The sequence below is a fragment of the Saccoglossus kowalevskii genome, chromosome 20 (genome assembly GCF_978046115.1).
Source record: "Saccoglossus kowalevskii chromosome 20, keSacKowa6.1, whole genome shotgun sequence".
NCBI lineage: Eukaryota > Metazoa > Hemichordata > Enteropneusta > Harrimaniidae > Saccoglossus > Saccoglossus kowalevskii.
Window position 1 is genome coordinate 19,557,574 of NC_140660.1, and position 25,474 is coordinate 19,583,047.

Below are 25,474 nucleotides of genomic sequence, written 5' to 3' on the forward strand. Positions count from 1 at the left end.
CTCTTCTGCGCGTCTTGATGTTTTGTTTTGCTTGTCATAATACTCACTGATTGATGACTTTGTTTAGATTTTGAGTTACAACTCGGCCACGACTCTAAAAACATGTCACATTTCTAACGCCAATTATTTAAAACCGGTCGAAATTTTGGAGTTTTTACGGTACTTTAGATATCAGTGTGAAAGCTTAAAATTGATTAATTATGCAAATTAGGTAATTAATATGTACAGATTGTAACCCACAATTATTCAGGTCTGTCTATTGTCCTACAGCATCCATGTACATTCATTGATATGTGATGTATAGTACCTGAGATATGTGTGTGAAAGTTGGTTAATTATGCAAATTAGGTGATTAATATGCACAAATATTTACCGGAAACTAATTGGGTCTGCATAATTCTAGATTCATTGAAATGTAAATGATTAGTACTTTAGATATCAGTAGAAAAGCTGAAAATTAATTATGCAAATTAGGTAATTAATATGCACAATTATTTACCCTAAAACTAATCAGGTCTCTGCATAGTCCTAAAGGATCTATGTACCAAGTTTCATTGAAATGCGATGATTAGTACTTGAGATACCCATGGAAAAGCTGAAAATTAACTAATTATGCAAATTAGGTGATTAATATGCACAAATATTTATCGAAAACAATCAATCTCTGCATAGTCCTTGAGTATGTAAGTACCAAGTTTCATTGAAATGTAATGCTAACTACTTATATCAAATGCTGAAAATTAATTAATTATGCAAATTAGGTAATTAATATGTACTGATATTACCATAAAAACTATCAGGTCTGTGCAGTGTCGTATGACATCTATGTACCAAGTTTCATTTGAAATGTGATGATTAGTACTTGAGATATCAGTGGAAAAACCGAAAATTGACTAATCATTATGCAAATTAGGTAATTAGTATCCGCGGATTATTACCAAAAACTAATCAAAACCTAGCATTAGTTCAGAGCATCTATGTACCAAGTTTCATCAAAATCCAATGAGTGGTTGTTTAGATATCAGTGGAACAGTCATGGAACCACTAAAAAATAGCTAATTATCATGTAAATTAGGTAATTAATATGCACGGATTTTTACCAAAAATTAATCAAATCTGCGCATATGTTCAGAGCATCTATGTACCAAGTTTCATCAAAATCCAATGAGTGGTTCTTTAGATATCAGTGGAACAGTCATAGAACAGCTAAAAATTAGCTAATTATCATGCAAATTAGGTAATTAACGAGCATGGATTTTTACCAAAACTTAATCAAATCTGCGCATTGGCCCAGAGCATCTATGCACCAAGTTTCATCAAAAACCGATGTATGGTTCTTGAGATAGCAGTGGAACAGTCGGACACACATACACACACACACACATACACACATACACACATACACACATACACACACACTAACTGCAAAGACTCCCATTTTGTGCTTCGCACATGGGAGTCAAAAATAGCGAAATGGAGGTGTTAACGCGAAATCCCCTGTAACCACAAAATCACACACAACCCTGTGGTTGTTTCGCGTTCAGTCCCCCTTTTTTCCATTTTTTTTATAACTGAATTACCACAGCTGGGCCAGTCTAGAAGAAAATCAATGACCGATTTCTATAAATGTAGTTTCATAACTAGATTCGATTGGTAGAAGAAAATGACGTCACAACATATATACCATGATTTAAACATTTATTTCATAATTACGTCATATAGAGACATCCCAGAAGTTGCGATGGCATCACAAAATCGTGCCTAAAATTTCACATATTTACAACAACAAAAATGACACCGCATACTGGCAAAATCAGGTGTCGCCATTGATGTGTGACTTCAAATCCGGAAGACGATAGTGCATTGTGGGATGCAAATTTCATATTCTACGAATTCAGCACGCTGTCACTGTTCGAAATTATTTCCCACATCACATGCGTGGCAAGTGGCAAACTATCTACCCCGTGACAACATGGAGGACGTTGTCATATGACATATCAGTTCCAAATGTTTGTCCAAAATTCACTTCGCCCATAGGAACTATGCTTTGCCACATTAAGTCAGTTTGAGCCAAATTCAAATGTTTCACCACTGAGCATGTCACTGCGCATATGCGCAATGCATTATGGGAAATAACCTCATCTTGTATGTAAAGGAAAACTATTATCACTATAGAAACTTACTAAATTATATGTCATTTTTCTAAATATTAGGATTCATATCAAAAGTAGTCTATGATCTTTTCATCCATTTTCAACGAAATTTTGAGATATAAAGAAATAGTCTCATCATTTATATCCGTGTAAAAATAACAATTTGGAACATTTTCCATGACATTTGAGAATTTTATATCTCGAAAAATAGTCCGGTGACCCAATTTCTTTGACGAACATGACATATAATCTTCAATTCGGCTCAAACCTCTTTAAAGCGGGAGGTTCGTCACCTGCGCACGCGCGGAAATTGAGTCACAACAACACACGCTAAAAACGCAAAGCCTCATGGGTAGACGCTTGTTTGTAAACAATGACATGCTATGGCCATCTGACGCATGCGCAAGTGACGACTCACCCGCTTGAAATTAAAGAGACAAGTTAGATAACTTTGAGTATAATTTGAATATTGCTTGCATGAAAAGTAAGTACCAAGTATTTTATGAAATGATAAATTACTGAAAATACGCATGCGCTTAGGTTTACATGTACGTACTAAGTATAATGTAAATATACTCAAAGTTATATATATAGTGAATTTCATGAAGGCACGAATGTTTTTTAAGATTTAAATTATTCGTTCGAAAATTTCAGATGACAATGGAAAAGAATTCGCGTAAACGGAATCACGGCAGTAAATCAGCCAATGATTAAAATAAAAACCGCAAAGACTCACGGGTAATTAATTACCCAATGAAAGCGTATTCTTTGGATTTAAATGAAACGTGAGGGGTTCAAAGTTCCAGGGTTAATGTTTTGTAAATATATTATAAAATTTCACGCCTACATGTAATTCACCACATTACTTGTCTCGGCCAGATAAAGTCCTATTTGTAAAATAATAATCGGCTAAGAGTAACAATGTTACCATTTTCCAACCAGTCACCCACCAACGGTCACTGTATTCACTATACTAGTAGGTTCAAGTAAAATAATACAATCTGTTTGCTATAAAATATTTTGATTCATTGTCACAGTTGAGAATGTCTTTGTGTCCACTTTTCATCATATTATGTACTGGTAAAATGACTTGTGGTTGGCGTACTACTTAATGATGCTGCAACAACAGTGTCTGTTGAATCTCGCGAGACCGGCGATGACGTCACGTGACAGTCAGGTGCACACGGCGATGTTTGCTGGTGTGACCGCGTGCACAGTATTCCGTAAGGGCACGAACATGGCGTCGACATACTGGTTGGAAGTCGCGGGTATGACGATGATCCGTTTCTGTGTAGAAGATCGATCGGGGAGCCCAATCTTGCGTACGGGTGCGACAGACTACGTAGCAAGTCCGCACGGTTTCGCAGATGCATCGCATAGTTACTGTACATAGAAGCTGGTGGTGGAGGTGGTGGCGGTGGCGGTGGTGGTGCAGCGGTCGGAAATGACGACATCGCTGGGTGGTAATATGGCAATGGCATGCCGGGATATCCAAATCGTGAGGCGTTCAGCATAAAATTGTAAAAGCTCGGGTCAGCCGGGTGTGGCCATGCCAATGCCATACGCTGGCGCTTGTCCTTCATCCGACGGTTTTGAAACCAAACCTAAAAAAATACACAAATACACAACAAATTAGTTTAACAAAAATCAATTTGGCAACAATTTCAGATAACTTTTAAAACGTCTCGCACCTTGTCCTAACAATTAAAGGGCGGTGGTCGTCGCGCCAGGCATGCGCTAGATATGGGACCCGTACGAACCTGTAGGATGTCGACTTTGACTATTGGGCAGACAACGAGTACACATTGAGACGTTACTAAGCTTTAACTATGAAACTTCTTTGGGAATTGGAAGGTATCGAAGGAGTCACCGGTGGCAATTAGTGTACGTTGCGCCTTGGTCAAAACAAGTACTCATGATCATTCCAATAAGAATGTCGCACATGCGCGGCGCGACGACCACCGCCCTTCAAACAACTGACAAGCTTTGATAAATCATAATTTTCGTTCTAAAACCACGCGACGTAAATTTTGAGATGGAGAACTAAGAAATGGGAAAGGCGAGAACATGTAGCTGACTGACCTTGATTGTTGTTTCAGGTAGATTCAGTGATGCTGCTAGTTCACATCGTTTTGGACGAGACACGTAATTTTCGCGGAGGAATTCTTTTTCCAACCTCGCTAACTGCTCTCTGGTGAAGGCGGTGCGGTACCGCCTCGGTTGATTGCTGTCCAGAGAATTATCTCCTGAAATCAAATGAAAAACTGCAATTAGTTTTCTGCTAACCCGTTTCTTGCAGTGGGAAGGTAAAACGACAATCGAAATGTTTGAAAAACGCGCTCAAATTAGTCATTCGCAAACCCGTTTCTGGCGAACAAATCACGCTTAAATTAAAGCGGGAGGGTCGTCACCTGCACACACACGGGAATTGAGTCCCAAGCGACGGTAACAACACACGCTAACAACGCAAAAGCTCGTGGGTAGACGCTTGTTTGTAAACAATGACACGCTATGGCCATCTGACGCATGCGCAGGCGACGACTCCCCCGCTTTAAAAGAAGAAGTTCTGCAAATTTGATTTTTGTTCTTAAAATCATAATCCGTCTGATAGGTCGGGTAAGAGTACTTTCAAACTGCACAAATTGTTCGAATAATGAGAAACGACCTCGGAAAAAAATACCATGCCCGCATGGTTCACCAGCAGATGGGTAACATATGTTACTGAATACGGAGTCGTGTATGTACTAACTTGACCATGTGGCTAATTGACTTATTGAAGCCGAGTTCCCGTCCCTTCTTCCGAACATTATCAACTGTTTAATTAACGTGTAAAATTTAAATTTGGTTTTGTTTGAAATTAATTTAATGGAAATTAAATGAGAACACATGTGCTGGTCGGTAAGTCGATTTTAAAAAATGTATCAAGAAAGAAAAACACGAAAAACTGAGCTAAAAACATTTATTGACTTCAAAATGTGTTTAGTTTCCCACGTGATCCTGCAAAAGGGTCACCGATTGATGGCGCCAATTTTGTGATTTGACCAGCCAGACGACCCAGATATCGTCCAGTGAAAACACTTCCTATTTGAAGGGCGGTGGTCGTCGCGCGCTGTTAGTCGCGTTGTATACGTCACTATGAGTCCCATATCGAACAGGACGCGGCGCGACGACCACCGCCCTTCCACCTTTACATCTAAACTGTTGTTTTGCCAGTCGGTTGAAATGAAATTTTTCCACGACGAACTGAATCCTTGTCGATAACCACGTTGAATCGCAAAGAATCATGGGTAATTTTGGGACGAACGCTACTTTACAGAAGAGAGAAGATAAAAATAATAGCGATTATGTGTTCGTTTATCACGATATGATCTTTTAGTGGAATTGGCTAAGAATAAACAGAACGAAATTATGAAGGTCTGTTGTTTAATTGTAAACGGATTATTTACTCCACTGAGATCAGTGATCTTAGTGCCTTGGGTACATGGCAGCGAACATATCTGCGGGTAGAAGAACACAAATTGACGCTCGGTTGCTAAGCGACGGTGGTATATTTTCATAGTCTGCTTAAATACTCGCACTGTATTTAATCGTCAAGGTGAGTGATATTTAAAAAAAAAATAAAAAAAATATTCGAAACCACCACAACGTCACGGTGCAGATGGCTGAATTGATTTAAACGAATCGTGTACAAGGGAGTGACTTTACTGATCGTTGTTTTGCGCCACCATGAGCTTGGAGCAGACTGTAGTTTCAAGAACGAGTGGTTGAACATTCCAGTTGTGTGAACTCAACTCAGACATTTGGGAGATTAGAACTTGTTTTGCCACAGCTATAAGATCACCCTCGGAGCACTGAGTGCAGTTCGTGTTGAGGATGTGTACACGAGGAAAACGTGTCCATATAATTATTTTTTGTTTTTTCTCCCGCCATATTTTTCTTCGACGGACGTATTGACCCACAATAATATGCCTACCAGCACCTATTCAAATCCTTCTAATTTAGCTATTTGTTTCGCCAACGCAAAATATGCAAAATATGGAAATTCGACTAAAAATCCTAATTATATTATTATTATTATTATTATAAAACTGATGAAAACAAATTTACATGTCGTGTCAGACTACCAATAAACGCCATCGGTGATCTCTCGCACGCGCCCTTTCTCGCTACGGTACCAATCCAACTCGAATTCCAAAATAGTATTCACAACCCAATTTTCGCTAAAATTTCGACCAACATTTTTCATGTTTCGTGGTGGTACACTGTCATATATACACGCAATTTGTTTCCCGGTTGAAAACTGATCGAAGGTGTGGATAATTTTGTGGCCAAAACAATTCACATAAAGGAGGACAATAATCTCGCACGTACTCAAACAAATTCGAAAACAAAATTTTCTAGTCCCAACATTTTCATTCATTCATTCATTCATTCATTCGTTCGTTCAAGTAATTTCATTTTTTTTTAAATTATCCCGATGGATTGCACAATGCATCGACTAGTTTTAAGGTATCTCTTGCGGTAGCAACACAACCTATGTCACACCTGGCAACGAATGACCCAAGGCGAGAGAGAGGTGTGTGTTCGTGGATGGTGTCCTCCAACCACAACGTCTGGCGGCCACCATTTTGTTTGAGCTATTTTAATGTCAATTACGTGTAAGCACCAAACCAGTCTTACAATTTACGAGTACGATTTAAAAATACATTAACAAAAATTTGCGCGAAAGTCGCCACAATATTCAGGCTGTTCATGTAACGCAGGCACCGGCAGCGGCTAGTTGTTGTTATACAATTCACCGTATTTGCGGAACTGGGCGGTGATCGCGTGGCTGAGCTTATATGGGTACTGATATCCCTATAATGTAGTATTTCGGAAAGCAGTATATCAAGAAACACAATTATAACTACAGCATACCAGTAAATGTCGCCCAGTTCAAACTGTCACTCAAAATTCAGAAAACGTGCCATTCACTCTGCATGAATTAATTGTAAAATAGCACCGGCCCCAATTTTTGTGATTTGTACGGGCAAACTGCCACCTGTCCCCTACCAGGGAGTATACACACAAGGACAAATTGGCGGCTATAATGATCAACCCACTATTATTTTGGATGAAATACGACAAAAGCTAGGGAATTTTTGTCATCAGTTACTGTCAAGCGGCTAATTTTACAGCGGGCAAAATACGGTGATGAAATCACAATGCGCTTCGAATCTGGAAACATACAATACGGTCTTTTGTCGAGCCGATAAAATCAGTAGATGGATAAGTCATGAAACGTATTTTATTTATTTTTGGCCGACCCATTTTCGGACTGCTCTGATCCGAGGCCGACGAAGCTGGAGAAAGGGAAGCATATTTACGTGGAAAGGGTTCTACATATGAGCGCCTGTTGCATAAAATGACTCTTAGAAGTCAAGAAACAATATTCTTATAGCTCGAAGGACGGTGGTTTGAATTTCATGCAAACAATGTATTTACACGTGTTGTGTAAGTCGCTATTAGTTTCAAGTCGTAAAGAACACGCCGCGTCCTTTACCTTTTTCGACACAAGGTCACAAAATAGTCCCGTTTTTAGTCTGCACTTGCCTTATGAAAATCGGGACAAAAACTGAATAACCAAATGTTTGGATAAAAAACTGAAAATTTACTAAGATTTTGTCCTTTGGCTCCAAAATTTAAGTTCATTTTTTCAGAAATATTGAGAAATCAAAGAAAGCTTAGAAAGAACTCCCATGTGCTGAGAGTATTGGAGACACATTAATATAATTCAAAATTACTTGTCATAGATAGTGATAGTGATGGAAAAGCCGAAAACTAATAATGCATTAGTTTAATTAGAAAATTAATATGAACAGATTTTAATGGAAAACTAATGAGGTCTGCGCAATGTAACAGACCATCTATGTACCAAGTTTTATTGACATGTGATTGGAACCCACAAAAATTATAAATTATTATGCTAATTAGGGAATTAATATAAACAGATTTTAACCCCAAACTAATCAGGTTTGTCCTAGAGCATCTTTGCACTGAGTTTCATTGAAATGGAATAATTAGTACTTTAGATATCAGTGTGATAGCTTAAAAGTGGTTAATTATGTAAATTAGTAATTAATATGATTTTAACCCACAATTGTCTACAGCATCCATGTACAAAGTTTCATTTAAATGTGATAATTAGTACTTGAGATATCAGTGGAAAAAACAAAAATTGACTAATCATTATGCAAATTAGGTAATTAGTAATTAGGTACTTTTTACCAAAAACTAAACAAAACCAAGCATTAGTTCAGAGCATCCATGTACCAAGTTTCATCAAAATCCAACAAGTGGTTCTTTAGATGTCAATGGAACAGCTAAAAATCAGCTTATTATCATGCAAATTAGGTAATTAATATGCATGAAATTTACCAAAACCTAATCAAATCTGCGCATAAGCCCAGAGCATCTATGCACCAAATTCCATCAAAAACTGATGTATGGTTCTTGAGATATCAGTGGAACAGACGGACACACATACACACCCCCACACACACATACACACACACATACACTAACCGCAAAGACTCCCATTTTGTGCTTCGCACATGGGAGTCAAAAAGTGCAGAAATATTTTGACAAGAAATTCTGGTTGTGAAATGGTTAAATAACGTTATTTCTGACGGGAATTGAATGATCACCACTGGCAAACAAAATAATTACTTGAAAAAGCAAGAATAAACTTCAATTTTGTTCTTTGTAAAATCCGAATATAGAATTAACAGAACTTTTCAATTCAGATTGCAATGCATTTTGGCTGGCTGGAAAGGGTAAGACGTAAAAATACTGACGACAGCACCCCCGCCGAAGGCTATTGCGAAATTTAAAAATCCACTGCAAACCGCTCGGCAATTCTGTAAGGCGGGATTTGGGGCGCGAAGGGAATTCAGAATGAGAAGAAGGGTACTAGTTATTATTCGCAAGTTGTTTATGTATCATTTCAGCAATATGGGGTTCAATCTTTGTAGACTACAGCGGTTCGTGGTCACTCTTCCTGAGAATGTCACCATTCCCGGAGTCACTAATTTAACTTTGCTGTTCTGTAGTCTGCCAGTGCAGGGCACGTTTCACAGGACAACAGAACACCAATGTCAACTTTCGGCGTCTTTCATGAAATAAACCCACATAACTGCTTTCATAGTTTTTTTTTGCAAACATTATTAAAGACCTGCGTACTGTGGAATTATCCTTAACAAAATTGCGACGAAAAATTTTAAAATGCAAAATGTTGATGAGGACTGGAAAGCATTGCGTCAATTTCCACTGCCGTGAGCGCCGGCCACAGTGAACCCCGCAGTTTTTTGAAAACATTTCAGATACTAAAGAATTATACATTTTACGAGGTGGTTCAATTCTGTGGAGAATACAAACCATGGCAATAATGGCGAATAATCTATGCAATTATTTGCCCATTAGTGTACAGTTCAAGTCGAAACGACGGATCAGACGATTTTCTTGTTATAGTATAGTTTAGTTTGAGAAAGTGTTTAAAAAAACAAAAACATTTTTAGCCATTGCCGTTTTAACTCTGTGCGTTGTTATAAGCGGGTGTAGGCAGTAGAATTGCACCGTGGCGCGCGACAGAAATTTACATATAAGCATGAAACAAAAATATCGAAATTTTTAATCTTCATTCATTCCCGCACCAGTCATAAATTGTTTGGAGAAATTGATTATCGGCGGTAAAAACTAACATCTGACGAAGACGTCGTTAGTGACGTAGCTATAAATGTAAGTTACTTATTTTGGTGCGTCATTTTGTACGTATTTTTGTACAATATTTTTGTTAAGGTTACACCTCATAGACATAATTCCGAATCTTAGTAAAAATAAAAAAAAAATCGACAAGATTTGATTTTGGCACATAATAGGTTATAATGTCTCGCCCATGATTCGCCGAAATATGATGGCCGGTGACGTCACAATCTGCTTGTGAGTACGCAGACGCGGACGCGGAGGGACTGGTACTCTCTACACCATATGGTCGGACGTGCCTGGATAAACAAGTCTTTAGTGGGCAAACAATACATATAATACAATGTCATATAGCCCATAATGAGATGTGACAGATAAAAATAAACTAAATAAAAACGAGCTTAGTCCAAATTGATTAATTGCTGTTTTTCCATAACTACCACTCATTAATTATAGTACTTTTAACATACCATCTCCCCATACCGTTGACCGTAGCACACCCGCGTATTTAACATTTTTATTCAAATATTTGGTGTAACGTGGTTTATTTCTTAGACGTCTCATATTAGGCCAGAGTTCATGGCACTTATAATTGTCAAAGAAAATCATCGTACCACGAATGGTATCGATAGAAGCGACTTAAAACGATGTAATAGTCTAATTTTAATTGCCCACTTAGGGCTCTCCAAAGCTCCTTAGCTTTCAATTATAGCACCCATATTCTGGTTCATATTTATACTCCGATCCTTCCGATGGAGAGGCATGGATCATGCCGATCTTCGATCGAGGGGCATGGATCACGTCACACATTCGGGATAACGCTACCCTTTTTCGATGGAGAGCCATACGATCACTGACACAGGAGGCGTAACATGATTACGCCACGTGCACACTTCGATCGAGGGCTCGGGATCATGCTACCATATCCCTGTTAACACACCCAGTACGAAGAGAGATGATGGCGACACTGACCCACAACGGAGAAGAGAATTAGCAACCTCCGCCTCGTCGTCACAATACGCAACACAAGTCACAGCTTTTGTTGGTTTTATTCGTCCTAGGTAGAATGAAATTGCCCAACCGCGACGCCGGCGTTATTTCCTAATTTTAATGCACCAGTCACTTGAAAGCTCGGTCCCAAGCCCCGGACAACTACTGTACCATGTCGGGTGGTTACGGGAACGGCATAGAGTGACAACACATTTTTTTACACTCATGTATTCAACGCCGGAACGAAGCTCGGAATGATTTCGAGCAAATCCAGACAAACTGTACCATGTTTTGTTTCAGTTCCTGTTGAGCAAGGATTGTATAAGTGGTTGCAAGTTGGTGTCTCGGGGTCGGGACAGGGGTTGCAAGTGATTAGCGCGTAATTCTGTCGTGGCGCGGAACAACGGGCGTCGAAGCACCGTACTGCTACGGTACGGTGCATCGCATTTTGGTGTTTTTTTTTTTTTTTTGTTCTCAGCGCAATCTCCCTACCCACACTATTTCAAAACGAGATGGCAACGTACTGAGGGGTTAAAATAATGCCAATCAATCATCCAAATGTTCTTAAAAAAAACAAAAAAACATACGATAACGACGGGTTGGAACGGACGCTAAACCGCCGATGTGCTTTTATTCGATTGTTTCGTAAGGCCATTTTGGGATACGAGTAAAAAAAATCGTCTTGATTTCCTTTTCAATATATTGCAGTGAATCTCTCATAGCCGGGCTCGAAATGAAACGACTTCAAGTTTCCCGTTCGGCCGAACGAAACACTTGCCCGACAAATTGTATATATTGCTTCAAAATTTGTCGAGTACAAATAAATTATTGGTGTAATATAAGACGGTGAATTCTGGCCGCAAGCGCGTTCCCGAGATCTCGGGGATCTAATTTGAGTTTCAATCTCGAGAAAAAAATCCCCGGGAAATTCTACAAATAGAAATGTAGCTCCGAAACTATCTCACAAAGAGCGCGCCAAAATCCTTTGAAGAACATGGAATCATTTCAACATATGTAACCCCCTAACTAGCATAGAATAGTTGAATTGTTCGGGGTATATTTCGTGGCAGGAGATCCCTAGCTGTGGAGTCCAGAATTTCAACTTTCGTAACCGATTTCAAAATTAAATATTTTTTTAATTTTTTTTTCTAAAAAATTATCAAAACTTTGGAATTATTCCCATCTGATCCAAACTTAGAAATAATACAAAAATAAAAATGCGCTAAAAGTTACTTTATTTAAAAATGTGACTAGGCTGCGTTGACTGTGTGTTTCGCGTCAGATACCGGTTAGTACCGGGTCGTCGGCTACAAAGTAACAATATTCAGCGCTGAGCTCAAGAGATTATTACCGATTTAGATTGTGTCTATTTGCAGTTCTCACTAACTTCCCATAATACAACGCGGGCGGGGGGAATGTACAGTTACACGAGGATAAAAAGCTGCAATAATTCGATATATCACATTTAATAATAGTTTATTTGCCGATTAACGCACGTGAAATAATAAAAAAATAATATTTGAATAGAGTCAATTAACGCAGGGGTTTATCGATGGCATCGCGTTTATTGTTACGTTCGACGTTTTGCTTTGAATGAGTTCTTTTCTCGGCGCTCTTTTAGTTGACGCCATGGTAATGTCCGATTCAACATAAAGCGGTACCAACGACAAGATTTACGACCGACGCAGGGTATTACTGAATAGATTTTGTTTTGATTACCTTGGCACGGGGCTAGACACAACAATGTGTGTTTAGTCATACCGATTATCTCTAACCCTCAAAGAGGTAAATATACATGTAACATTGCTTCGTTCAGACCCGCCGCGGTGGGTGCGGTTTTTACGTGTTTTCAGTCAGTAGTAGCAGGTGTGACCTCGAAATATTTTTTTTTTAATTTGTATTTCAACAAATCGTCATTTATGATCAAAGCGACAGATTTGACGCAAAACAAAAACAAAATTTAGTATTTCAAACCCTCATCACGCGCTATGAAAATTGCAAAGCGGCTCGTGGCTGCCAACTTGAACAACCTGTTTACCCCCCACCCCAGTTCAGCGACAAAAAAAAAAAATGCTCACTTGGAAGAAATAATTCGATTCTACAAAAGCTGCTTTTAATGTTTAACGCTTGTTCTTGCACGTTTTAGAAAATAAAACGAAGACGAAAAACTTGTTAAATAACATTTCGAAATTTCATCATTTTTTAATATGTATTCATGACCTGAACGTAACAATAACTAAAGCTTTTTTTTTTTTCGTTATATATATATAACAATAATTTTACCCAATAAAAACAAAGGGCAGCGGGTGATTACATTAAATATCGAATTCAAATCGAAAACAACTTGACATAAATTTAAAATAAATACTGCAAATATACAGTACAGCGTGTACCATAATATAATTATCGATAGATTTAAGACAATCACTAGAAAACAGGCTTTGCAATAACTACGATGACCCGTTTTTTTATTTTTATTTTTATTTTTTAGATAGGCTTTAATACTGGCGATAATATATGCTCTTTTTTGCTGCCATATCGGACTAAATTGGGAGTATACGACGCTTGTCTTCGACAAAGGGCGTATTTTGACAAAATGGGTGTTCCTTTAAGTTGCTTTTTTGTGACCAAACATGTGTATTCCATGTTCTGTTTGACTAAAAGGGTGAGCACGACAAGGGTGCAATCGGTGATCTGCACTGCAACTGGCTATCGCAATACTACGGAATAGCTAAAATGTTAAGACATTTTGAAGATATGTAAATTGCGTTCGTTTGACGAATAGATCACGCTGTTCACGTTGCATAAGCGAACCATCGGTGTAAGTTAGTATTTGAGCGAACATCGATTGAATTTTAACGCGACAATTCGAGATGATCTTCGGCATTCTATCCTCGATGTAGAACAAAACAAAAAGCCTTGTAATGAACTGCGTAGTCGTTGGCAGTTAACAAATAAAAAAAAAGCGTCTCAATCGCATTCCTCGTCGAGTTTGATTACCGTCTTTTGTGTCATCGAGATCATTAGACTCGCCTGATCAAAGAGACTGCATAACACCGACAATGAGATGACAATAGAGTTGTGAATCGCGACAAGGAGCATAAAATGATAGAGCGGGATTCCGAGAGATCGCGATGAGGAACGCTGTGGGAAAGTTGTCACCTACCTGCGAAGGCAGTTTTATTGAGCAATGCATTGAAAACAAGATAATGTCCGCGATCTGAAATCGAATACTTAAATACATAAAACCATCATTAGTTGTGTAAGCGAAATTAGTAGTCCGAGTTTAAGAAAACTTGAATTTCACCGATCGCGACTTAATTTACAAAAGTTCGCAGCGCGGCGCGACTACACATTTTTAAGTCATGTTACGTAATAACAAAATTAACAATTTCTACATATAAGTTCTTACCTTTATAAGTGAAATAACTAACTGTGGACGTATTCGTCATGTGGTCACTGTTTTTGATGATGTTGTTATTATCGTTGTCTTTACCAACATCGTCATCATCGTCGACATCGACTATTAAATGTTCATCTTCATCTAGGTCGTTTGACGTGTGTGAAGTTGTCTCCGATGTCGGACTTGGGCACGTTCTCAGTAACGGGTGATCCGAGTGGTGGAGGACCGGGTAGTGGGAACTCAGGATGTCTCGCTGCGACGGCAAATGTCCCGGTACAGACTCAATCGCCGGTTTGCGCTGCGACTCTGCGCTGTTTTTTTCGGCGTATGACTCCATGGTGTGTTTCCACGGCAATCGTTGGTGGAGCGAGGTAGTTCGGACCGTAACGTCGATTTGTGGAGGGTGGTGACCGCGGACAACTTGCAGATAACAAACAAACAGTTGTGTTCGGTCGGTCGTTGAACGTACTGATCTCAATGCGTCGGTACGGGCTGTGTCACTCGGTATGGGATGTCCAGCTGTAAACTTAGACCGGGCACCGGTGTACGGGGAGAGTAATAGGCCGCGTGATGCGGTACGGTAAGGATGGTGTCGTCTGTTCCACAGAGCTGGTTGGTGGCTTACTACTGATCTCGGCGTATGGTGAAGCTGGGGTTACGTATACGTTCTACCAAACAGAGCAGTAACAATATACACGCACAACGACACATGTAGCAATAGTCAGGCCAGAGATCACGTGACGTCAGGGATGATAGCACATGATTGGTGGCAATTTCCGCTTATCATATCACCCGCCCTCTGTCCGCCATGACAGTCTAATTTACAATCGCTTTGATGTACTTTTTAGTTGCCATAATGACTTGAATCACACTTGTGTCCTCCGACCCGCTTTAATTTTGCAAATATTTATCAAGTGTTTGGGACTCCGTGAAATGTTTTATTAAATATATGTTCGCGTCGACGTCGCCGATTTTGTTGATAGCTCGGCCGAGTGGGAAAAGACTCATGCATATTCACGTCGGCAATGTGGTTATTCTCTTTTGTTGGGTTTTGTCGGTTTATCATTGTTCGGCGACGTCCCATTCGCGCTTCCGATTGATCAAAACAAATTCTCGTTCACGCAAAATTCGTTCATCTTTTGCAACACCGCAGACGTCTGAACTTTTCAAAACGATGACGAAGTAAACGTTTTTGAGGGCACTTTAATCTTCACTTTTTAATGGGGATTTCAGGGTATTTTTATTGTGTAAATGTGGCAAAATTGAGCTGCATGAAGTTTATTTACATATTTTAGTATAAAAATGTCATTTTTATGGTTGGCGGGAAAAAAAATTACATCTCATCGGCAGGCGATAAATGGAACATCATTCATTGTCGTGTGACTAATCCCATAATAGTCAACATAATCTGCAATGATTCAATTTAAACACTTCGATAATTCCTCGCGACTTTTCATTCTTTGACACCCGCGTTCGAAATACACCATGGAGACGTACCGACTGTGAACGTGCGAAACTCGTCACACGAAATCGTTCTCCGTGTAAGTTGTTCACCGTGTTAGGAAACGGCGGGACCGGGTGTTACGATGAACTACCAGTATATTCCGAGCCTCTGAGATAGATCATGGGCACGGGGTAAATATTTTCACGGGCACACGAATCAAATTTACAACTTTAACTATATATGCCTTCGAAACGGTGGGATCGGTCTCTCGAAAATGTTGAATTTTTGAATTTAACTGATGTTTACCGGTGCATAGTGGATATGAAAGTATCCACAGTTCTGACTCACCCCGTCGAAACGAACGTCGTATTCAACTTTTTTTTTCGTTTTTTTTTTTAAATACCAACTCGAAACCAAGATTGTACTATCTATCGATGGAATGCACATCAACCTATGCCGGAAAAATCAGGAATACTATCTTAGTCACACATAAGATAACAATATAACGGCCACGAAAAGCTTATATTTTGAGACCAACATAATTTTTATTAATACATTTTTCACCCAAAAAATTACTAAAGTGAAGTTGTTATTTTTATTTTGTTGACGGAAGAAAATGTGAAACCATGCTACTATATCTGTGAACGGAACTGGTGGAAGAACACGCGACACTAACTCAGAACACGCGCCGTGTAATTAAGAAGCATTAAAGGTTATCATAGGTACTTAACCACTGCACGCCACACACTACAGTCGCCTAAACCGAACATTAAACCGGCTATCGAAGTGATAAAAACAGATGTAGACCAACGAGCAAAATCTTAAAAAACTACATTACTGTAATCTTATTTTTAAGGCATTAAAATTCCAGAATGAGACAGCGGACCGTCTGCTCGGGTTATTTAAAACAGAGCAGACCGGCCGGCTGATGCCAACCAAGCGCGGACCGTTTTGCGGTCGCCGCAGCAGTACACTTATGACGATTAGTAGATAGCTATAACTCACAAGTTATTTTGAAATAAATGAGTTCGGTAATTTGTTATTACTCATTACGACTTTGTTTAACGTCATACAGGGACTAACGGCGTATAAACTACCTTTAAATGCACAACAATTAGCCGGCAATATTATGAATATCATGACAGATGGCCGCCACTAAGGAATGAAATATTTGATGTGGGCGATAGAGGGCGTGGGTCAGCGAGTTGTACTTATCATGATGATATACGCTATTGATCATCAAGGGCCTGAAGAGAAAGAAAGCTCTTGGAGACGATTGCGATGATAATTATAGCGGACGTGCAAGAGCATCATAAAGCAATAATGAATAAGGGGCGTTCCATTATTTCTAGGCTGGGGTTATTATTTTGGTACCTAGATGGCTGGCTAACGTCACGGTGTTCAAACTCTCTCAGAAAGTATGAGTCTTCTATGTTGACGGATTGCTTTTTTTCCTGGTTAACTTTTCCCCCACATGTCCGCTACATTAGTAATACTGACCCACCCCTGAACATGTACGACTCATCCGCGGCCAGCATTATTAGCGGTGGCCCTTGAAGCGACGTGTTTTTAATTTCCCATACTTGCTATGGGAAAGCTAAGTTGAATCAACTTTTTTTTCAAAACCAGGGATTATATTACATTCTTCTAGAAAGATGGACCGAACACTTAAAGCGCGGTGGTCGTCGCGCAGCGCGTGTTTCATGTAAAAGCAAACAATATATTTTACACGCGTTGTGTACGTCGCTATGAGTCCCATATCGAACAGAACGCGGCGCGACGACCACCGCCCTTTATCACTTGCACCCGAACTGTTGTTCTGCCAGTGGGTGTAAAATGAGATTTTTTTCATTTGTGGACACGACGAACTGAATCTTCGTCGACCACCATGTTGAGCGTATAGGCATATTCGCAAATAATCATGGATAATTTGGAGTGATTTGTATTATCAATCGACAGTAGTGATCTGTAATCTACCAAGGGATCAATGAACGTTGTTTACAATTGCCAAATAACAGTGGTATACGAACAATAAAATATTTCACAAATACATTCACATTCTCGAATAAATTGTACTTTATTATGCCCTTATTATGAATACAAAGCTCCACCACGTTTTATTCAAAAGCACACATTGTTTAAGAAATTAACATAGATCTGCACGCAATTTGAACAACAGGCAATGTTCACGTGGTCAATATGGCACATACATCCGGGAACTTTCAATTCATGAACTGAATCCGGGACTATTATATTAAAACAACCACTTACTAAACTCGATATTATAATCTAACGGCCACAAGTCCATTAATTCATAAAGCATGGTAACTTAAAAGCCAATGACGCGTGACTTCAGTACGCGTTCGATCTCGCCACTGACCTTCAGTTCATGCGGATCTCGCACGAGTAGTTCCCACGGCCCTTCACGTGTCTTAACACAAACTCGAATAAAAATAGCTCAAATTATCCAAATGCGAGGGCTGATCATTTTATTATGTAATGCATCGTGGGAAACTTTATAATCATGTATTGTCCCATCCCCTCATGAATAATCATGCCGATTCCTGGGCCTAAGGCAAGTACAACCCGCATCGCTAACGACCATTGTACATTTCTAAATTGAGAAAATGACTATTTTATGAACATCGTTACACGTGGTAGAGCGCTGGCCTGTGTAATTAATGTTACGATAATGTCCCATTCACGGATCTAAATGCATGCAGTGTGCGGGTCCCAGCCACTGTTATTTCATTTCATAAACGTATTTAGATAGAATTATCGCCCTACTTCACACGAGTCTACTCACGCCCTTCGTGAAAGTTCCAGAAAATATAAATAAATAAATAAATAAATAAATAAATAAATAAATAAATAAATAAATAAATAAATAAATAAATAAATAAATAAATAAATAAATAAATCCCAGATGTGCCGGGGTGGAGCTTGTATAACAAAACTATAAATATGATAATTAAAATTAACGGTGAAGGAAATTTCAATGGTTTACGTCGTGGTATAAAAGACGCTTAGATTGTAGTACTGTGGAAGAAGGAATATTCAGTTTGTTTAATTTTATTGAATTTGATGCTGCAGAGGTATTGACTGAGTTGAAATTCACTGGATTTAGAAAAAAAAATATATTGTAAAATTTGAATATTCACTGGGTTAATAATACAGGCAACCAATCAATCTACTTGTAGAAGAAAATGCTTCCTGGTCTCTTTCTTAAACAATTGCTGATTGGTTATATGCTTCCATGGCGTGTGTACGCATAGTTCCCAAGTGCAGGCTTTGTCGGAATGAGCGAGCATGCATCCGCGAGGTTATCCTCGGGGGCGGAGCTACGTCACAGACGTTCCACGTTGCTAAGACGCGCACCACTGTACATGTATTTCTATGGGCTCTGTGTGCGCTGCTGTGGAACGCCGGTGAAAATTCGAGAAAACAACACAAACTCAACTTTGAAGTAATCCTGAACAACCAAATTTACTTATGTTACACACATAGGGCTAATCTTGTTACACTGTTCAGGGGGGTCTCAACAACCATCCCAAAGTACCGTTTTCTACGAGTTTTTGGCTTTTGTTTTCACCGCGAGGGTTGCCAAGCGGTGAAAAACGCCCGGATGTCCGCCCCCGAGGATAGTTAGAACCTACTTCAAATTCAGTGAATTTATCTGCAATCAATTGATTTAATATACGTCGTGCACAGTTCAAGTCACGTCATTGAGTTTAGATCGAACGAAGATGCACACACTTGACCTTTCCCCTTTACGGACTTTTGGCCACCTTCTGAATTTACAGGACGACTTCATCACTTGTACGTTGTCCTTTCGTCTGAATGAAATGGCATGCAGTCGACTCGGAAGCAGGGTTCGAAACAGCTTTGCATGTCGGGAGATTAGATTTTCCAGACTAAGATTTGAAAATTCACAAAGAATCTCGAGAAGACTGACGAAGGTCGTATTTTTTTTTTTAATTTGGACCATATCAAGTCTCTTCTTATAATGTTCGTCAAATTGATGGCTTATGTAGGAGGCAATACGACTTGTTGGGTGGGACAAAATGCGCATGCTCAGTTATGACGTCCATGCTGTTGGTGGTGGGAACGCACATACAGAAGATACTAGTAGGCAGACACATTTAAAGCGAGGGGAGCCGTCACATGCGCATGCGGCAGACGGCCATAGCTTGTCGTTGTTTACAAACTAGCGTCTGCTCATGAGCCTTTGCGTTTTTTGCTTGCATTATTATCGTTGCTTGTGACTAAATTCCCGCACTTGCGTAGGTGACGCCCCTTCTGTTTTAACAATATGCAGTATATCTGAAAAAGCATTATCAAGTTCCGTATTATTCAGTGTTATTCAAGCGCACCCATGGACGTGTGATCACGTGCCACCGCCTTCGTTATTCATAAAATATGTAGACGATAATATCGCAATCATCTCAATTTACCTTGATATTTTAATTCCAATTCCTACAATGGTGGCAAATTGGGTGACACGTGCCTGGCGTGGCGTCGACCATGCGCTCTGTCCAAACTTTCCTTCATGGGTGGAATGATACCGTATTGTTGTTAGCGATAACAATCTTAGTGGGCGCCAGTCACGTGATATTCGAAGCGTCGCCGCGTCCAGTCGTACTGTCAAACGAAATATACCAAAGTTCCGAGCCACTTACCAAGGCGGTACGTGCAGTCCAATTCGTCTTCTCACTCTGTTCTGTTTCTCAGAAAGCGAAACCGATTTATTATAGTGTGCACTTGACTATATGATTTTGCGTAAAAATAAACGAGTACGTAAGTATTCCTTAATTCGAAAAAAGACGCTTTTCCAATTTCCTGACTGCTACGTTGCAGCTCGCGACAGAAATGGCGCCGAATTTCTAAACGAAAACCACCGGCGTATTACATATTTTTCGAATATTTCTTAAACTTTCAAAGGCAACGTGGGATGGCTGTAAATACAAAATCAATATGTTTATATAAAACGCCAGTATAATAAAATATCTGCCTAAATTTGCATATTGCTTGTAGCTCGACAAACAGAACACTTATACTTCCGCTATTCTACGGGTCTTACTGGTACTCAACATAAATTATGCTCCCTATCTTAACGAAAAATACATTACCAGACTTCGATTAAATTGCAGCTAACCTCCACAAAACATTTTTAAACGGGGTTTGTAAAACATTGAAAGGTGTAATTATCGCGCAGAAATACGGGAGGCACGGTGCTGAGTTCCGGTCACGGATTATATCTCCAGTAACCTTCGCAAAGGTGTGTGCCTACCCACAGAAATCCGTTGGAGAGGTCCTATGTGATCAGTGATGGGGTGCGGTACTAGAAATAGAAATTATTGACAGGAATAAATATTGGGCATGCAACTACTTAGCAAGAATATTAATACGTACTTGGTGCAAATTTCAGTACACACACAGTCCCTCTATCACTATATAGGGACTGTGGTACACACAACACTTAAAGCGGGGGGGGGGGGGTTATCACCTGCGCATGCGTCAGATGGCCATAGCGTGTCTTTGTTTACAAACAAGCGTCTACCAATGAGCCTTTGCGTTTTTAGTGTTTGTTGCTATTGTCGCTTGGGACGCACGTGCGCAGGTGACGACCCTCCCGCTTTAATAGTGAATCTACAAGTGTATGGGCTCTCTGTGACAAACAACAGACTGCACCCCTTTTTGACTATAGTGAAGTTCAGTGAAACTAGTAATCAGACACACACACATTTTTTTCTCATGAGTTTACTTAGACTTATTACGGGATATTACGAGGTTTATAAATGGCGATCGCGGTAACCCGGCTTCTGCTATTTAAACACTCCCGGAATATTTTTTTTTATTCAAAAAACACCAACAAATTAACAATAGACTTGAGTTTACTATGGAATAAGCATCCGTTTTTTTTTTCTTTCACGATTTGGGGGATGCTCATTAAATGCTACGCTAAGTTGAAATTTATCTTAAAAAATGTGTTCAAGTTTTTTTCGAATATACACTAGTACAACGAAAAAAAGAACATGGATAGGTAAATGAAGCACATAATCACCAATATATGCAACGCCATCCACAAAAAACAGTTGGAGGGCTGTAACAAAGAAAATGCAGTGCAAGACGTACCGCTGGAAAGTATGTTATTTTCATGTGGATTTTGTTTTCACTATTTTCGCTGAAGGAATGAATCGGTCAGTGAAAATATACTTTATACGAAACATCCAATTCCAGGAAAAATAAAGTATTTTACTAGTACTAAAAGTATTCAGCTTCAAATGAGAAATTTATTTATTTAGTCATTTAGTCATTTATTTAGTCGATTAGTCATATATTTATTTATTTATTTAGTTAGTTATTTAGCCATTTATTTGTTTAGCCGTTTTTTGTGTTTTAGTTTTCTAGTCATCGATGGTTCGATGACTGAAGTAATGAGACCGTGTCTGTACGGCGCTTATTTATTTATTTATTTATTTATTTATTTATTTATTTATTTATTTATTTATTTATTTTTATTTATTTATTTATTTATTTATTTATTTATTTATTTATTTATTTATTTATTTATTTATTTATTTATTTATTTATTTATTTATTTATTTATTTATTTATTTATTTATTTATTTATTTATTTATTTGCATTACCGCAATGTATATTCGATAACTGTGCTTGAGCCAAACAACGTTAGTTATACCCAATCACAGAATAACAGTGCGTAGCGAACGTTGTGAAATATACAACAACGACGACACTCAAGATACGTCAGATCAACTGACGCCTTGAAGCGACTGAGAAAAAAAAACTTTGATTGATTTTGAAACTTCCCTTATTTAATCTTCCCACCAAATGATTCTTTTCCTGTTTTCATCGAAGGATGGAATTCATTACTGTATTATGTGTAAAAATGTGGCGTTATCAATAAGGCGGCGTGTACATCGACGTAATTCAATAAAATCCAATTTGGCGGCAAAATATAACAAGGTGTCGTTTTAGTGAAAAGATAACAGACGACACAAATCAATTCGCGACGTCTTGCTTGATGAATTCTGTGGCCGTGGAACTCGCCTATCAAGGTCACGTGGTCCGACGCGCAAGCATTCTCGGGCAGGTAACTATGCGAAATGCGCAGATAGAACGTCTGCTGCAATAGTCTAATGATTTGATTTTAAACTTGAATTTCTTTTAGATTTGTATTATGAAATTTTATATTTTCAACCTAATTTGGGAGAAAGTACCACGCAATGCAACTTTGAGACAAAATATGTTTTCTTTTCTCGAACTTTCTTCGAGTTGCAGGTGGTTATTTGACAATTCGATTTGCAATATCCAAATTACTAACTTTTCCCGCCAAAACAATACGCCTAGAGGCAAAGTTTACGAGAACATCTAGTGAAAATAAAGCATGAATTTATTCATAGTGTAGCGCACGTTTTGTGCGACTGTGTTCCAGAGGTTCATACAAGTTTGTCACAGTAGATCGATCTCGGAATTTTTCAAACATTTACATATATAGCCGGTTTGCAAGGAATCTAAACAAATGACGTAATGGTGTGTCAACCTATAAACGCCCTTGGAATACACAAATCATCTCATCTCGTAAAATTGGCCCTATGCACAACCCCTGAAAGTCTCACATCCGGGTACTTCATATGATGTCATATTTTACCCATAATCCTTTGCTTGAAAATCAAGATGGCCGACTACATAATACTGATGAAAAGTTGAATATCTAGAAAATGAAAAGTGATATAAAAAAAACCTGTAAATTGCATTATCCTACATTTGTGGAGCTTTTTCTTTAGGAGTCACTATGTTGTTTGAGTTGATGTTTCCTTTCAACCAACACACCTGAAAAGTGCCAGGATATGTGACTTTTAGGGGTCATGTATAAAGACATATTTTCCCGAAAACCCAATTTTTTTCGTATTTGTACAAAATAGCGCACAATAACAAACGACTTTTATAACATGAGTATTTTGAACTCAGTCTCAGGGCGGCAATAACCGACGGGATTTCATTATCGTCCGACATGTCAGTTAAATTTTAACCTATCGTCCACATCGTTTATATTGTGGAACACTTCACCGCTCGATTAATAGAAAAAACACCAAATGCACTCATTTGAATAGAGAGTAGTATTTAATAAGTAAATGAGTAACTTCTCTAGTCCAAAGTGACAGAAAAATTCGAATAGTATTTGGAGCAGACGACAAAAAGTGTTAAGCGCGAAGAGGTTAACAGATGGTCTAGTTACATTTAATGTACTCTGACATTTCCTATTCGATGACTTCTAATCACCTTTTTACACTGTGTACCTCTACTAATACATTGTTACATTTTATCTTGTCTTCTCCGTCAAGCTTGAAAGAAAACTTGACACCTGCCTGGGCGACGCCATGGCAACACATTAGGCGAACAAGACTGGTTGTCGGCCATCTTTGATTTGACAGTCTGATTCTGTGCCATTTAACGCCGCTCATGATAACTATAATAAACGCACGAGGAGATGAGAATTTGAAAATTAAAATTAACGTTCTTGTGAGGACATTCGTTTTGAGAATCGAGTAGAAAGAAAAATGACTTTAGCAGGGGCATCTGTTACGCTTTAAACGTCGACACTGTCTGACGACCCATCAGTCTAAATGGGTTCGCTGTTTTGTCATTTCTCTTCGATCTTTAGTTCTTTCGCGCGTAATGACATCTTTACACATATTCTTTACTGTCATTCCGTAACGGATGCGTGATGACCAAGATTGAACAAAGATACGACCACCCCGTCTAGAATTGAGACGAGACGAGACCTTGCTACTTACTAGTGTTAGTACAGAGAGAGGTCTACCGCTAGAACGACAAAAATTCGCGGGCAGCTCGCCAACAAAGCCGGAATGACAGAATTGAAAACAATATAATAAAGGGAATATTGTGATACCACAGTACTAGTAACCGAATTAGATAATCCTGATTGCGACCACTTTTTTTTGAATGACATAATGAAGCAAGAATCCGACTAAATGCTTATTTTCCGTTTACTGCGAAATCTCGGGCAATGTGTTGGAAAAGCGCAGATCGTATGTGTGCCGCAAAAATCTTGAATTTTTTTTCTTATTCTTTATAGTTAAATGTGAAATTGCAGAATTTTCAGATTGAAATATGGCATTGAAGTACCCTGACTTCAACAAAATTGACCATTTTCGAATCAAATGTGTATTGCACATTACTAAGCGTGGAAACATCTCCCAAAATACTTTCATATGGAATCCCTCGGGACATTTCGACGCCACTACGACGCTATGACAAGTGTCTGCGCTGTGTTCACGTTCGATTTCACGTATAGCGCGGGATCTCGTGCGAATCATCAAGTATTTCCTGCAAATTGACGCACATTATATCATCAGTATCAGTACAAGCAAATATTCCTTTCTAATTTGTTGTGTTGTTGTGAGATTAAAGAAACACAGATACACATCTTTAAATTCAACAGAATATCCACGTGGCGAGAAGTCTTGTGCATGGTGTACTCTCGGGGCGGACATCCGGGCATTTTCACCGCATGGCAACCATCACGGTGAAAACAAAAGTTGAAAACTCTCAGAAAACGGTACTTTAGGAATTGTTGAGACTCCCCCAAACAGTGCGCGTCTTAGCAACGTGGAACGTCTTGTGACGTAGCTCCGCCCCGAGAATATATATATATATATATATATATATATATATATATATATATATATATATATATA

General features: G+C 38.8%; 1 protein-coding gene across 1 annotated transcript; it reads right to left on the minus strand.

Moving 5' to 3' along the window:
* Window positions 1–1,681: 1,681 nt before the first annotated feature.
* On the minus strand, window positions 1,682–14,858 carry Evx (even-skipped homeobox). The gene is made up of 3 exons (NM_001171223.1): window positions 14,296–14,858; window positions 4,236–4,399; window positions 1,682–3,757 (listed from the first exon to the last, which is right to left on the minus strand). The coding sequence occupies exons 1-3, from the start codon at window positions 14,621–14,623 to the stop codon at window positions 3,224–3,226; spliced, it is 1,026 nt and encodes a 341-aa protein (NP_001164694.1). The 5' UTR covers window positions 14,624–14,858; the 3' UTR covers window positions 1,682–3,223.
* Between the last annotated feature and the right edge of the window lie 10,616 nt (window positions 14,859–25,474).